Here is a 13,538-nt window from a genome sequence, read left to right on the forward strand (position 1 = left end):
CTGCACGGGGTGAGGATCTCTGTCACTCTGTGAAGGACCTGCAGGAGACTCCCATGATTGTGAAAGTGTGAAGCTGGTGGCTTCTGCCACCAGGAGAACAGCTCCTGTGTCACCTGCTCGTTAGTGACCATGGAAGACACTCAGCATCCTTGCAGCAGCGGAGGGGCTGAGAGCTCTTTTGAACAAAGCATCCGAGACCTGCAGCAGCACCAGGATGAAGTGGCAGGAGACTCCCCATAGCAAAGAGGAGATATTGTCCCTCACATGGGAGAGCAGCTGGAAAGCATGGAGCTCTGCCTGGGGATGGATGACGAGTAAGCTGAGCGCTTATGGGTTGGGATTAGCAGGCAGACCAACAGTGGCACCACTATGGGTGTCTGCTGCAGACCACCTGATCAGAAAAGGGTAAAAGAGGCATTCTTCAGACAACCACAGCAAGCTTCGTGTTCACAGGCAGAGGCCATCAAGAAATAGTCTGGGTTGGAAGCGACCTTAAAGACCACCCAGTCCAACCCCCTGCCACTGGCAGGGACACCGGCCACCAGCCCAGGTTGCCCCCAGCCCCGTCCAGCCTGGCCCTGGGCACTGCCAGGGATGGGGCACCCACAGCTGCTCTGGGCAGCCCGCCCCAGTGTCTCACCACCCTCACCATAAAGAATGTCTTCCTAATATCTAATCTAGATCTACCCGTTTTTAGTTTAAAACCGTACCCTCCTGTCCTATTGCTATATGCCCTGGTAAAAAGTCCCTCTCCTGCTTTCCTGTAGGCCCCTTTAAATCGGGAAGGTCTGCTATAAGGTCTCCCCGGAGCCCTTTCTCCATACTGAACAACCCCAGCGCTCTCAGCCTGTCTTCATGGGGGACTTCAACTACTCCAGTACCTGCTGGAAGGACAAGACCCAGGTGGTTTCTGGAGCGCATCAATGACAATTCCCTAATGCAGATGACTGAGGAGCTGACAAAGGGAGAGACTGGTGGACGTCAAGCTCGTGAACAAGGGAGAACTGTTCGGAGATGTAAAGGTCGACAGCAGCCATGGCTGCTGGCTGCGCAATGGTGAAGCGCGGGATCATGAGGGGAGGATCAAGGCTGAAGGCAGGATCACAGGGAGAGCAAACACTGGCCTGATCAGGGATCTACTTGGAAAAATCCAACAGCATATGGATCTGGAGAGAAGTCCAGGAGAGCTGGTTCATTTTCAAGGATCACTGCCTCCAAGCTCAAGATTGGTCCAACCTGATGAGCAGGAAACAACATAAAGGCCCTGAATGATGCTACAAGATTTGTGGCATAGGGATTATGTTTCCAAAAAACAGGAACTCTACAAGTAAATCAGCAAATTAGAGGATCACATGTTCTCTGAGGATCAGGAAGACAGCACACAAAGCATTGCACAGCAAATCCCAGGGAGAGAATCAGGAAAAATGAGCTTAAAAAACCCCAAAGAAACAAACAGTCAAGATCACAAAAATTAATGGTGTCTTCCATTTTATATTTTTAAAAAAATGTTTGTACTGATAAAGAAGCCTTTGTTCTCTGGAGTACAGCTCAACAGCATTCATGCTTTGCAGCTTCTACAAATGCAGATCATTGGTTTTATATGCTGCATTTGATGATGAGGAAGAGAAGCTATGTGTGTTTATAAAAAAAAAAGAATTTTAAGTTTGACCTCAAAGAAAGGAAAACAAGCCTTAGGGATCTCTCTGAACATAGTCCAAAGTAATTAGAAAAGAATGCCATTGATTGATTTTTTCCACATGAAACTTATCTCTTACACCTGCTTTCTGGCATAAAACCAGTTTGCTTGAGAAGTGATTTCACTGAAAAAATAAACAGATAGAGGTAACACCCACCAACAATCTTTGTAACATTCTGTTCTAGTGCAGGACCTTTAGTCTATACTCTGTCTACATTCAGATTAGCCAGTCACAGAACAAAGACATGTTAGTAGCTGTAGAAAGACACTTACAAAAAACTTCACACACAAGAATTGCTTACAAAACAGCAACAAATGAAGAGCCAGCAGCTCTGGCGTATATACTTTACTTGTCTGAGAGCTGTCCCGATACGAAAGATCCAAGCAGGACGCCCACAAAGAACAGGGAGGTGCTCAGGGGTCCTTTCCAGTCGTCGTCACATACGAGATTCCACTGCAAGGAGAGAGAACACAAAAGCCTTTTAACAAACAGGATCTCCTCTTCCTGCTCAGCCCAGATGAAAACATACCCTTTGGACAGAAAACCTCCATGAGAGAAACAAATAACTAACCTATTGCACGGATGCAGCTCCATGAAAGTAACGGCAAGGGATGCCCAGCAGCAATGGGCAAGGGCCACCACCCTGAGCCATCTCGGAAACCATCCAGCTGCAGCCCCAACACTACCTTTAGCTGTGACCCATGTGGCTTTCTTTACACAGGTGATGGCTGTGCTATTTCACCTACACGTGTATGAGTGATGGTAACTAATTATTTCATAATGCGCTTGGTTCAGGTCCCTTTCAAAGGCTCTGCAGCCCCTTAAACTGCTGCAGTTCTGCTGGTTTTGGAAGGAGTCAGAATAGATTCCAAACTTCCCTGCATGTGGCTAAGTTTGCCATTAAAATTTCACATTTCTAATATAAGAGATACTGAACTATGGAAACGAGAATATAGAAAAAATACTTTAATACCATTCTGAACGAGACTGGAGACTGTTCACTCCTCACTGAGAACCTAACTAACATGCATTATAATCTCTGGAATACAAATAGAAATACATACCAAACAAACAAAACATTCCAAAATTAAAACAAAACAAAAAAAGTAGTAATAGAAGAAGAAGAAAACAAGATATTTTTTTTAAATGAAGACTGCAATAGTTTCCAATCTCCTACCCATTTCAGTCTGGTGTTTTTGAAGCAGCACTTATATTATTTTTGTACCTATACCAACAGCTATTATTGAAAGACTCTTAATTTTATTTTGGTTATCTGGGGAGAAAAAAGCGTGCAAATATTAGAAGGACAAAACCCAGCAGGGACACCTCATCCCTTACCTCACTGCTATGCTGTGGCTGGAGGAGTTCCCAGTGCTCTCCCAGTCCCACCATGTTGCCCAGAAGCCTGCGTGCTGGGGGCAGGAGGGGCTGCAGCCCCACAGGAGAGGAATTTGGAGGCACCCAATGCTTCTGATGTGAGGCCAAACCCTCCCGAACTTAATTACACAAACAGCTCCCACAGGGCCCCTTCTGATGTTTGAGGGACAGAAACTTTTAATCTGTATTAAAAGGTTGAAACAAAGATATTCACCCTAACCCTAATAATTAAGCCCCCTTGCCCCCCAATTACAAATTAATAAGTGTAGCATGTTTTACTCTTAATTTTTTTTTAAATTTGTACTGGAACACTCATCAATGCTTTGATCTACCCCATAAGAAACCCAGCTGCTGCACGTCCCAGCTCTGCCATCCACACCTTGTCCATGGTCCCCTGCCAGCATTTTGCTTTGTCCGTCAGCCCTGCCTCCTTAGCATAATGCCTCTGACTCCAGGAGCCTCACAGCCCCCAGTCTGTTAACAGTTCACGCTACAACTACATCCTAATGTATGTTTTAAGGTTGGAGGATCACTAAAAACCTTGCACTGAACGAACAACACCAGCAATGGCCTTCCACTCGGCGATCCCAAAGGCAAAACTCAACTGAGCCACCACTTATTTCATGGAAGAGCATCCAGTTTTGAACTAGAACTGGAAGTTCTTCTAGAGGTGAATGATGCTCATTCATACTAGCTGCACTTTCATCGGTGTTTGTGTAACTTCAGCTGCCAGCCTTGGGCTATCTTATGAATTCATGTCCATCATTACTATTTTTTTTATGGTCATAGAGGCAAACAAAATGAATACAGTTACAAATTGGGAAAAGGTGCAAGTAATTTCTTAACCTCTCCTTTGATAAATCTGACTGGTTTCGTGCCTGAAAAAAATATCTCCTTCTATCAGACTTCATACCCATTGACATTATTCTTGTACTTATTCCCCAAACCTTTCCAGCCTCACACCACCTCAAGCACAAGCACCAGTGCTCAGTGCAATGCTCCAACAAATCCTACCGACACTATCAATTATGCATCATTATGGAAGTTCCTTTCAGAACTGTGGCTTCCTAATGTGCTAACAAATTTATACCACTCATGTAAGGGATGTAACTTACTATAGTTATCAATAACATTTGGATTAAAATCTGCAATTAACATTTATAATTAAATCTCTATTTACTGAACAGAAGTTGTACTACATTATAGATTAAAGAAAGTTTAGGCAATTCTGTGATGACCACAGAGGCTAATCCAGCCAGAAAGCTTCAGCAAATTGTATTTGGCAACTTGGAAATACGTAACAAAAGATCATTATCAAATTTATACAGGCCAAAGGTTTCAGTGGTTATCATATGCCCTCATATGACAACACTTAACCAAGAAAATAAATACCACAAATACTAACTCTGTATTAATAAAGACTCGTCTACTCACAAAGAATTATCTTTACATCAGCTACTGGAGCCAGACACCTTCAAAAACAGAATTAAAATCTAACTAGCCAAACATCTAGCTCGGTGATTTATATCTATCATTACTAAATAAGTCATTATTTTCCAGCTGCTCACCCTGTGCTTGCAAGTTAGTAATCTTCTTTCATCTTACACCCTGTGCTTTGGCACAAGGCTGTGCAACATTTGGCTTTCCAGATGCTGGCATGCTTGTGCCCAGCAACAAACATTTTCTTCAGACCACTGAGGTAGAGACATTGCTTGAAAAAGTTTATGGTATTGAAATGTTTTGCACTGTTCTGCCAATAGCTTCTTGCATTGGTAGGTGGAAACACATTGGTCCTTAAAACATGGCAATTATTAGCAGCTTGTTTTTCTGTCCACTCTATTACAGCAATGTTAGGAACCATTATGCTGAAGACCGTTTGAACCAGGCCTCAAAGTGAACTTCAGTATCAGGTTTCCAAGGAAAATGACTTTGGTTGTGCAATACCAGTTATTTACAGACTCCATAGATGCACAACCATCAGAACAAAGGGATTTTAAGGTCTGTTACCCCTTGCCCCAGGTAAACGAATGCTGAAGTCTTCAACTTTTTAATGACTCACCAACAAAGTCTACTATTTCTTGTCAGTGGTGGTGGCAGCAGGCTCCCAGAACCATCCTGCAGCTACACCCTTCACTCAACTACACATTGCCCACAAAGAAGTCACCAAAGTACTACTGTTAGAAGACCAGCATTGCAAAGAGCGAGTGTCCCAGGAGTAGTTACTGATTGAAACATGCTGCTGGCAGTGCTGTTTGGACATGGTATACTGTGACCCAGTGCTCTAAAATCATGTGCTATTTTCACTTCTTAGTGTCCTTTGAGTTAGCCTGCTAGCTCTAATGGCCTTTGCCCCAGTGAATGAGATAAGGTTAACCTCAGCAAGGTATCAGGGCTCCAAACAGGAGGAAAACATTTCAGCTTTGTTTCAAAGAGCAGCTGCTGATGTTGCAAAGAACCGAGCTGCTGAACACTGGTACCCAATGCTCAAGGCACAGCACATAGCATTCTCACTCAATTTTATTATAACTTTAGAAAAGGACATCCTCTGTTGCAGCTTAAACTTATCTTCTTTCTCAGACAGCTTGCAGATATTTTGTGCTTTAGCTACTTCCCAAACAATTCATCAGGTTGAGTTACATCTTTGTCAGCAGCCTCACACCTAGTAGCAATAATCACTTGCACATTGGAGTCAAGATGCATGGGGAGATAGGTGCCTCCGTAAGCGATTCCTGGCTGATACCAGCTGCTGGTGAGGACAGGTGGAAAGAGGGGACAGGGAAAAGAAGACAGGCTATGGAAACGACAAGGAAATCCAGACAGCTTGGGGGAGAAGACAGAGGGACTGAAGCCATTACTTCTCGAGCACAGGTTTGGGACTAGAGTATGAAACAGTCCTAGGTATTCACAGTCATCACTTAAGCATGTCTTTAGGAGAATCCTTTCCAAGTTCTGCTTCATCTCTTACACAGCAAGTCAGCTACCTGGAACCACATATCCAAATCTCTTGCTATAAGGCAAGCCCAGTTACAAAACTGGGAAGAATAAAAAACAACCTGCTCCCTCAGATCTTCTCCCTCCCGCAAACACAAGGTCCTTCCCAACCACATTTTATTAGCTTCCAGTCTTTTATCACAATACAACCTGAACAAGAAATATTAATGCAGGTTTATCCAGAATTACACTAAGCAGCATACGCAGAAGTGTGTTTATCTTGCTAGAATAGTGTTTCCTGTGTTCCTTCTTACACCTTTCCAATACTAAACTGAACATTAATATAACACCTCTACCCAAACAGAAAACTACCCTACAGTTTTCATACAAACTGCAATCACAACAAAATTCAGACTCCAAGATGAAATATTTGAATTCTTTTAACTACAAACTGTGGAACAACATTAAAAGCATAAAATAACAGCATCAAACAAAAATTGCAAGGCAAGTTTAGGCAGACAGAATGCTGCAAGTCCAGCTGAAGATACCACTATACAAGTAAAAAATATAATTCCCAAAGATCTCTAGGCACTTTAAAACCTTCAGGGCTGAAGAGTAATTTCCTGTGTACAGGCTCTGCTTCCACTGCACTTGCAGAATATCACCTGCCTTGAAAGGAGAGCTGGCACTTCATGAATTACTAACAGTAAATCCTGCAATGGCTCTCATCCAGTCACTGATGCAGGTCCCTTACCCTGCTTCACTTTCACTGCAATTGTATCATCTTGCAAGAAATGACAAACCAGGAAGTAACAACATTCTAGTTGCTAGTAACAAGATTTGTATCCTATTTAAACATAAAATTTGCCCAATATTTTTAATGCATCATAACATGGAGATTGCAAGTCTAATTACAGGCGTGCTCTTCAAAACTTCAGAAGTTCTTGCAATACAGCATCACAGCAAACAAATACATACCACCACCAAATACACACCACTACCAAGTACGTTTGGAAAGTTACAGAAGTAGTTGCAAAACCACCAACAACATAATTTAAGACCTCACTTGAAAAAAGCATGTTTCTCAGATTATAGAGAACTGTTCCACCACAGGAGAACTCCCACTTCCCTAACACCATTAACGAGAACCCTAAACAAAGAAGAACTATGACAAACACAGTAACTTTAATAGCCTTACTTGGTTACACCCGTGTTACAAGCAAAAGCCTTTTAAGAAAAGGAATTTTTTTACAGCTACAATGTATCATGTCCTCCCACTCTTCCCCCCCCCCAAACCTGTTTTCGTCTCTTGCCAAGAATAACACACATGATAGAAAAATGAAGTGGGATAGTTCCATGTACTAATATTTTCTTTTCAAAATCAAAATGTTAGCAAAAATTTTTGAAACTAATCCAATATCCTGTACTCTCTCCTGCCACTTGCTTCTCTCCACAAGTAGAGGCAGGTTCAACAACAACAAAAAAATCTCACCATCTCATAACCTTCGAATCTGGTCTTGCCCGTACCCATATAAATATCCTCTTCTTACTTGAAAGCTATGATTGTTATTAAACACCCTTTCCTCTGAAAATACATTTGTATATTTCAAATACTTAGAAGTTCCAGATGTTACATTAAAGCTTATCAGCTAAATGTAAACAGAGGTCTGTATCTACAAAATATAGATTCCGCTCAATTTTTCTCCTTGTAGTTGTTTTAAATTTTGACAGAGGTAAAACTTGCATAGAACAGGAAGGAAGGTGCCAAATATTTCATAATTCCAGTGCAGAAACTTCACCCTCCCCCATATATCAGATTTTTGAGATGGCTGGAGAAAAAGGAAACAAGGCACAGACATCAGAAACTGAGAGACACGAGCTGAGTTTTAAATTAAAGGTAAAGACAGCATAATGAGAACATTACCCTATCATTAATTGTCCATGGTACCTCTAAAAGAGCATTGTTTCCATTAAACTATATCAATTGCACATTTCTGACCCTGCACTTTGTAGAATTCTGAGGAGTCCTGCATGACGTGCTTCTTAAACCACACCTTTAAAACCTCAGTATTTTACAAGTACTTCTGTACATGTCAGACATTTATTTGTATTTACTTCTTAAATGAAAGCTAGACCTTTTTTCCCTTATTCTGACAAGACTATTAATACTAAGATTTCATACTTGAAAATCACCGAAAGGTCTTTCCATAACTTTATCAGCATCTGGGGCTGAAAAGCTGTCAGTATGAACTTCAGCCACAAAAATAAGCAGTTATTAACCTACAGAAAGAAAGAGAATGCACCTGTTTTAAAAGATGAGAGATAACATGGGGGTGGCTAACACTAATGAAGAGTTCAGTGAGAGCTGAACCTGGATGACACGAGCTTGATTTACACTTCAGCTCCTAGCTCTGCTCTTAGAAAAGCCGGTCTAGTGGCAGGTGTCCCTGCCCATGGCAGGGGGTTGGAACTAGATGATCTTTAAGGTCCCTTCAAACCCCAAACCATTCTATTATTCCATAAATTACAATGTCTAGCATGAGCCTGTGTTTTTATTATGGTAAAGCAAAAAATGCATCTCTCTGCCTTCCAACAAAGAGTGAACGTTGAAACCTCTGGTTTGACAGCTGTATCGAAGTGCCTCTTCGTGTCATTCCAGGTGTCACCATTGCACTCTCCACTTGTTTCCCGAAGGTCTTCTGGCATAGCCCACTGACCTTCAGGAACAGGGCTCTGACAATACAGCAGGGCACTTGAATCCCTGGTGTGCAGGGAATGGAAACTTCTGAGCCTTCATAACTGCCTAGAACTTACTCTCTCTGCATGTCCCTGCATGACAGAGCACCAACCCTGCACCAAGCCTCAGGACACTTGGCAATTCCCACCACGTGCATCCTTCCTCTGCAAAAGCCAAACAGTCGCTGAAGCTTGTTAAGAGCACAACAGGCATAAAACACGCAGTTCTGGAGCACAGCACCTGCACTGCTCTGATTTCAAACTGATGAATAAGGCAATACATTTTTAGAGGTTGACAAAGGATACGTGTATACTATTTATGTTTCAGTAAGTAAGAATTACTCCCGTATGGACTAAAATGTTTTGACTGCTATGTTGTCTAACATCTCCTCATCACATCATATTTCCAGTTCATTCATGCTCTTAATAATTCCACTGCTCAATTCTATTCCCAGTTATTCAGTACAGCCCCATAACAGCCACAATGGGCAGAAGTTAGCCTTTTCCCTTAATTACTCCAGTTTTATTCTGTTTACTACCACATACAAACTTTTATTACTCCTACATTCTTTTTTTATGGGACTTATGGAGGAATAGGAACAACACAAATGGTTTCTTGAGCCAAAGTAAAGCTTTTCTTATCCCCTGAGCTACAGCATTTCAAACAGCAAGAGACAGAAAGGGATTTTGTTACAGGGGAGCTGTTTAAATACTGCAGACTGGCTAACAACAACATACTGTTGTTAGCCTGTGTGAGAAAAGGAAGCCTCTCCAACTGAGAGGGAACTGAATGTTTTAAGTCTCTCCTGAAAAGCAGAACCATAAATGAGGCCTTTCCCTAGAGTCATAAGAGATTCAGCAAAAAGCTTTCTTTAAAAAAATCCCCCCTTCCCCCTCCTAGTGTTGGCTACGGAAATCTGGGACAAAGGTCCTCATGATTATTCAACAAGTTAGAGATATGCAACCAAACACAAGATTAGTTAATCATAAAACCAGCAGCACCAAGCCAAGAAATTAAACAAGTTTAACACCGAAAACCTACAAGTATGTGAAAGGCCACAGTTCTTGCAAAACTCCCTCAGAAGCATTAATATTAAAGGAGAAAAAAAATACTGCCTCAGTGCATGATGTCTGGGCAGACAAACACTACCTCCCACAGACACAGAACATCTGCCAAACCATACAGACAACGGGCCAGAGCTTCTGGGGAGTCTCCGTAAAATGTTAGCAGCTCCTGTTTTTTATAGATTATAAGACTCCTGGACAATACCCTGATAGCTCAAGACATCTTAATTTACAGTAGGCCATAGCTCAGGGAAGCAACTCTGAAGACAAAGTACTGGCTGAAGCCACATCTAAGCCTGGACAACCATTACAGTAAGGCACTTGGAATGAAACCTGTACATTCAGCTAAGTGAGACTGCCCCAAGAAGATGCCAATTTCTTTACACTGCCCCAAGAGCAGCTCAGCCTTTCACAACAGTGCATTTCAGCAATGACCAGGATCTAGAAATTCAGAACAGCTTTCTTATCGAGGAAAACAGCAGTTCTTCAGAGACAGGTGAGGCAATGCCTTGTGCCACTTGTCAGAATCACTCAAGCCCTTGCTGCGCGTGTTCAAGGGAAGTTCCCAACAACCCCAGTGTCACCACTTCCATGCCTCCCTGTGCTGCTGTGGCTCCTCTCCCTTGCTCCCTTCCTCACCCCAGCCCTCCTGAAGAGGATTTCTGTGCTCAGATCAGCTTCTGGTCATTAAGCACTCACACCCATCACTATCCAAACACCCATTTTGCAAAGCAATAAATAACAGCAAATATAGTTCCAGCTCTGTCAAATTTATCCATGGGCACAAACAGGCAACGGGGCTGTACAACTTCCTGAAAATAAACCCATACATGGTTTGAAATTCAAGTATTCCTCAAAGTCCATTTCCTTGTATCTGAACCCAGCGTGGGGGGCTGCACAGCTTTCTCTTGGAACAGGAGGGACCGGCGGCGCAGCGCTGGTTGGGCCCTGGCGCAGACCGGACTGGAGGGCGTGTGAGCAGCAGCGAAGCCGGGCTGGCCCACAGGTGAGTGCGGGGACAGAAGCCACGGGCACGGCCACAGCAGGGCCATCGCAGGCGCTCAGCAACCACCAGGATCCTTTTGGACACAGCATCGGACCAGGGCTGCCAGCTTGCTGCATTCTGCACAACTCAGGGTGACTTCTACTGCCCACCTTTTTCGATCTACTACCACCCAGTCGATCTCCCGAGTTGAGAGAGGTCTCTGAGCCGAACGCGCCGTCCCTGTGCTGACCCTGCTCCCTGCCCCGCAGACACGCCAGGTGAGGTGCCTGCACTGCCCACCAGCTCCCGCACCGCTGCCGCGCTGGTTGAGGCACTTGGAGGTTCCTTTTGCAAGTGGAAGCAGACAGAAGATCTCAGTGTGAAGGCAGCAGGACCGACCGAACAGCGGGGCCATGCCCCAAGCCACGGGGGCGCCGCCCCTGTGCCCCGGTAACTGCCCGCTTCCCCCTGGCTCCGCCGGGGCCGCCCGCCCGCGCCCCCGCTGCCAGCGCGCCCCGCCGCCGCCCCCGCACCTCGGTGACGATGGTGGAGCGGTAGACATCGCGGCTGTACTCCCAGCCGTCCAGGCACGGCTCCAGCTCCAGCGAGCCCAGCTCCACGTCGGAGCCGGGCCGCAGCCCCAGCGCCGAGAAGTTGGCGAGCGCGGCCAGGCGGTAGCGGCGGCAGCGGCTCGGCACCGCCCGCCCGCCCCGCAGCTCCAGCGGGGCGCTGGCGTTGAGCCACTCGCCGCTCAGGTTGGCCCCGCGGGGCACGGCGCACCGGTGCTCGGGGGTGCCGGCCAGGAAGACGATGGAGAGGCCGTTAAAGCCGTTGGGAATGATGCTGGCGCTGAGGAGGAAGAAGACGAGGCGCTGGAAGCGGCCCCACTCGCCCAGGAAGGCGGTCACCTCCTCGTAGTCGCGCATGGCGCAGCCGAGCTGCGGCCGCCGCTACCTGCGGGCCCGTCTGGCACGGGTAGGAAGCGGCCGCCCCGCGCCGCCGCGCAGCCCGCCGAGCGCCTCGCCATGGGCCGGGCCTCAGCGGCGGGGGAGCGGCCGGGGGTGGGGTTTGCAGGCGGAGGCCCCTCAGGTGGAGCCGGCCACGGCCACCGCCACGGCCACGGCCCGGCCCGGCCGCCTCCGCCCGGCGCCGGCGGCTCCCGGCATGCCCTTCGCCCGGCCGGCGGGAGGCGCGGCGGGGGCTCGGCCCCTGAGGTTTGGCAGAGCCGGGCGCCGGGCGCAGCCTGGGGCGGGAACACCTTGGCCGGGCCTCCCCTCCCCTCCCCTCCCCTCCCCTCCCCCGAGCCGAGCCGAGCCGAGCCGAGCCGAGCCGAGCCGAGCCGGCCTTGCGAGGCCTGAGGGAGAGAGGGCGTGCGCCGGGACAGCGCCTCGGCCGTGTGTTCGCAGCGAGGGCGGGAAGAGGCGAGCCCGGTGCGCCGGTAGTGGGAAGAGGCGTGCGGACACCGGCTCTGCCTGCGCCAGCCGCTGCTCCCGGCCTGCCGAAGCCGTGCTGGGCTGCAGGCTCTGGGCAGGCATCGCCCTGGCTGGGGCTGCTTTCCAGCTCCTCATGAGGTGCCCGGCCCAGGCCCGGCTGGGCAGCCTGTCCCCTGCCCGCTGGTGACTCCTTGTCGAAGCAGCCCATTAATACAGGCATCAGATCCCTTATTTACTGCACAAAGTGTTCATAAACCGGGCTTGAGGTGAAGGAAGTTACCACACAGCTGCCTGGTACCCCCAGGCCTTGGCTATGCAGGTGAACCAGCCTGGGGTTCCCGTGTAAGGCTTTGGTTTGGCTCGTTGCCACGTACGAGCCACGAGTCTTCCCTGATGGTTTCGCTCCTCACCTGGTGGAAGGCAGGCAGCGTTCTGCACGTCCAAGCACGAAATGGTTCCCCACCTTGTTTTGACCTGCCTCAGCACCTTCCCAAAGCTGTCATCATCCCTTCAGCAGGCTCCTCTGTGGCTGTAAAAAGGTCTTGCTGACCATGACACTTTTCTGAGGGAACATGTGCTATATGTTTGACAAATAATAAATTTAATAAAGAATATTCTATTCTCCGGCCCCAAATCCCAGCTCATTACCTAGTGGCACTGTCAGGAAGATGGTGTCTCCCACTGAGCTTAGTTAAACAGCTGCATGATCGTCACTGCAGAATTTGGCCTTGCTCTCTGTATGGCTGGTTCACATTTCTGACTGGCTTTTTTTAGCTGACATCTTTTCCACCTCCAAACGACGAAAGCCAAATGTATATATTTCACAGCATTTTTGAATGCTTATATTTAAAAAGAGCTTTCGTTCCATGTTACAATTGCACAGCTGTGAACAATCTCAAAGATGGGAAATGAAATGGACAAAATAGAAGTTAAATCTTGTGGTGGGTTGACCTTGGTTGGACACCTGATGCCCACCAAGGCACTTTATCACTCCCCTCCTCAGCAGAACGGGGGGGGAGAAAAATATGATGGAAAAAAAAATCTTGTGGGTCAAGATTTTGGCAGTTTAATAAAGCAACAGTTAAAGTTGCACACACAGAAGCAAAAGAAAACAAAAGCTGTTACTCTCTATTTCCCATCAGCAGGCGATGTTTGGCCACTTCCCAGGAAGCAGGGCTTCAGTGCACGTAGTGGTTGTGCTTGAAGACAGACATCATAAATAATGAATGCCCCCACCTTCCTTCCCCTTTCTCTTAGCTTTTATGTCTGAGCAGATGTCATATGGTATGGAATATCCTGTTGGTCACTTTGGGT

At 46.6% G+C, this 13,538-nt stretch overlaps 1 protein-coding gene across 1 annotated transcript in view; it reads right to left on the reverse strand.

Annotated features, from left to right (window-relative positions):
* Positions 1-11,934, reverse strand: part of LOC119152202 (solute carrier family 22 member 5-like) — a 30,990-nt gene extending 19,056 nt beyond the window's left edge. The window contains exons 1-2 of the mRNA XM_037397118.1: positions 11,325-11,934; positions 2,047-2,150 (exon numbers count right to left, since the gene is read on the reverse strand). Coding sequence (XP_037253015.1) covers positions 2,047-2,150; positions 11,325-11,717 — 497 coding nt within the window. The 5' untranslated portion in view covers positions 11,718-11,934. The remainder of the gene's footprint in view (positions 1-2,046; positions 2,151-11,324) is intronic.
* Between the last annotated feature and the right edge of the window lie 1,604 nt (positions 11,935-13,538).

The sequence above is a fragment of the Falco rusticolus genome, chromosome 8 (assembly GCF_015220075.1).
Source record: "Falco rusticolus isolate bFalRus1 chromosome 8, bFalRus1.pri, whole genome shotgun sequence".
Lineage (NCBI taxonomy): Eukaryota > Metazoa > Chordata > Aves > Falconiformes > Falconidae > Falco > Falco rusticolus.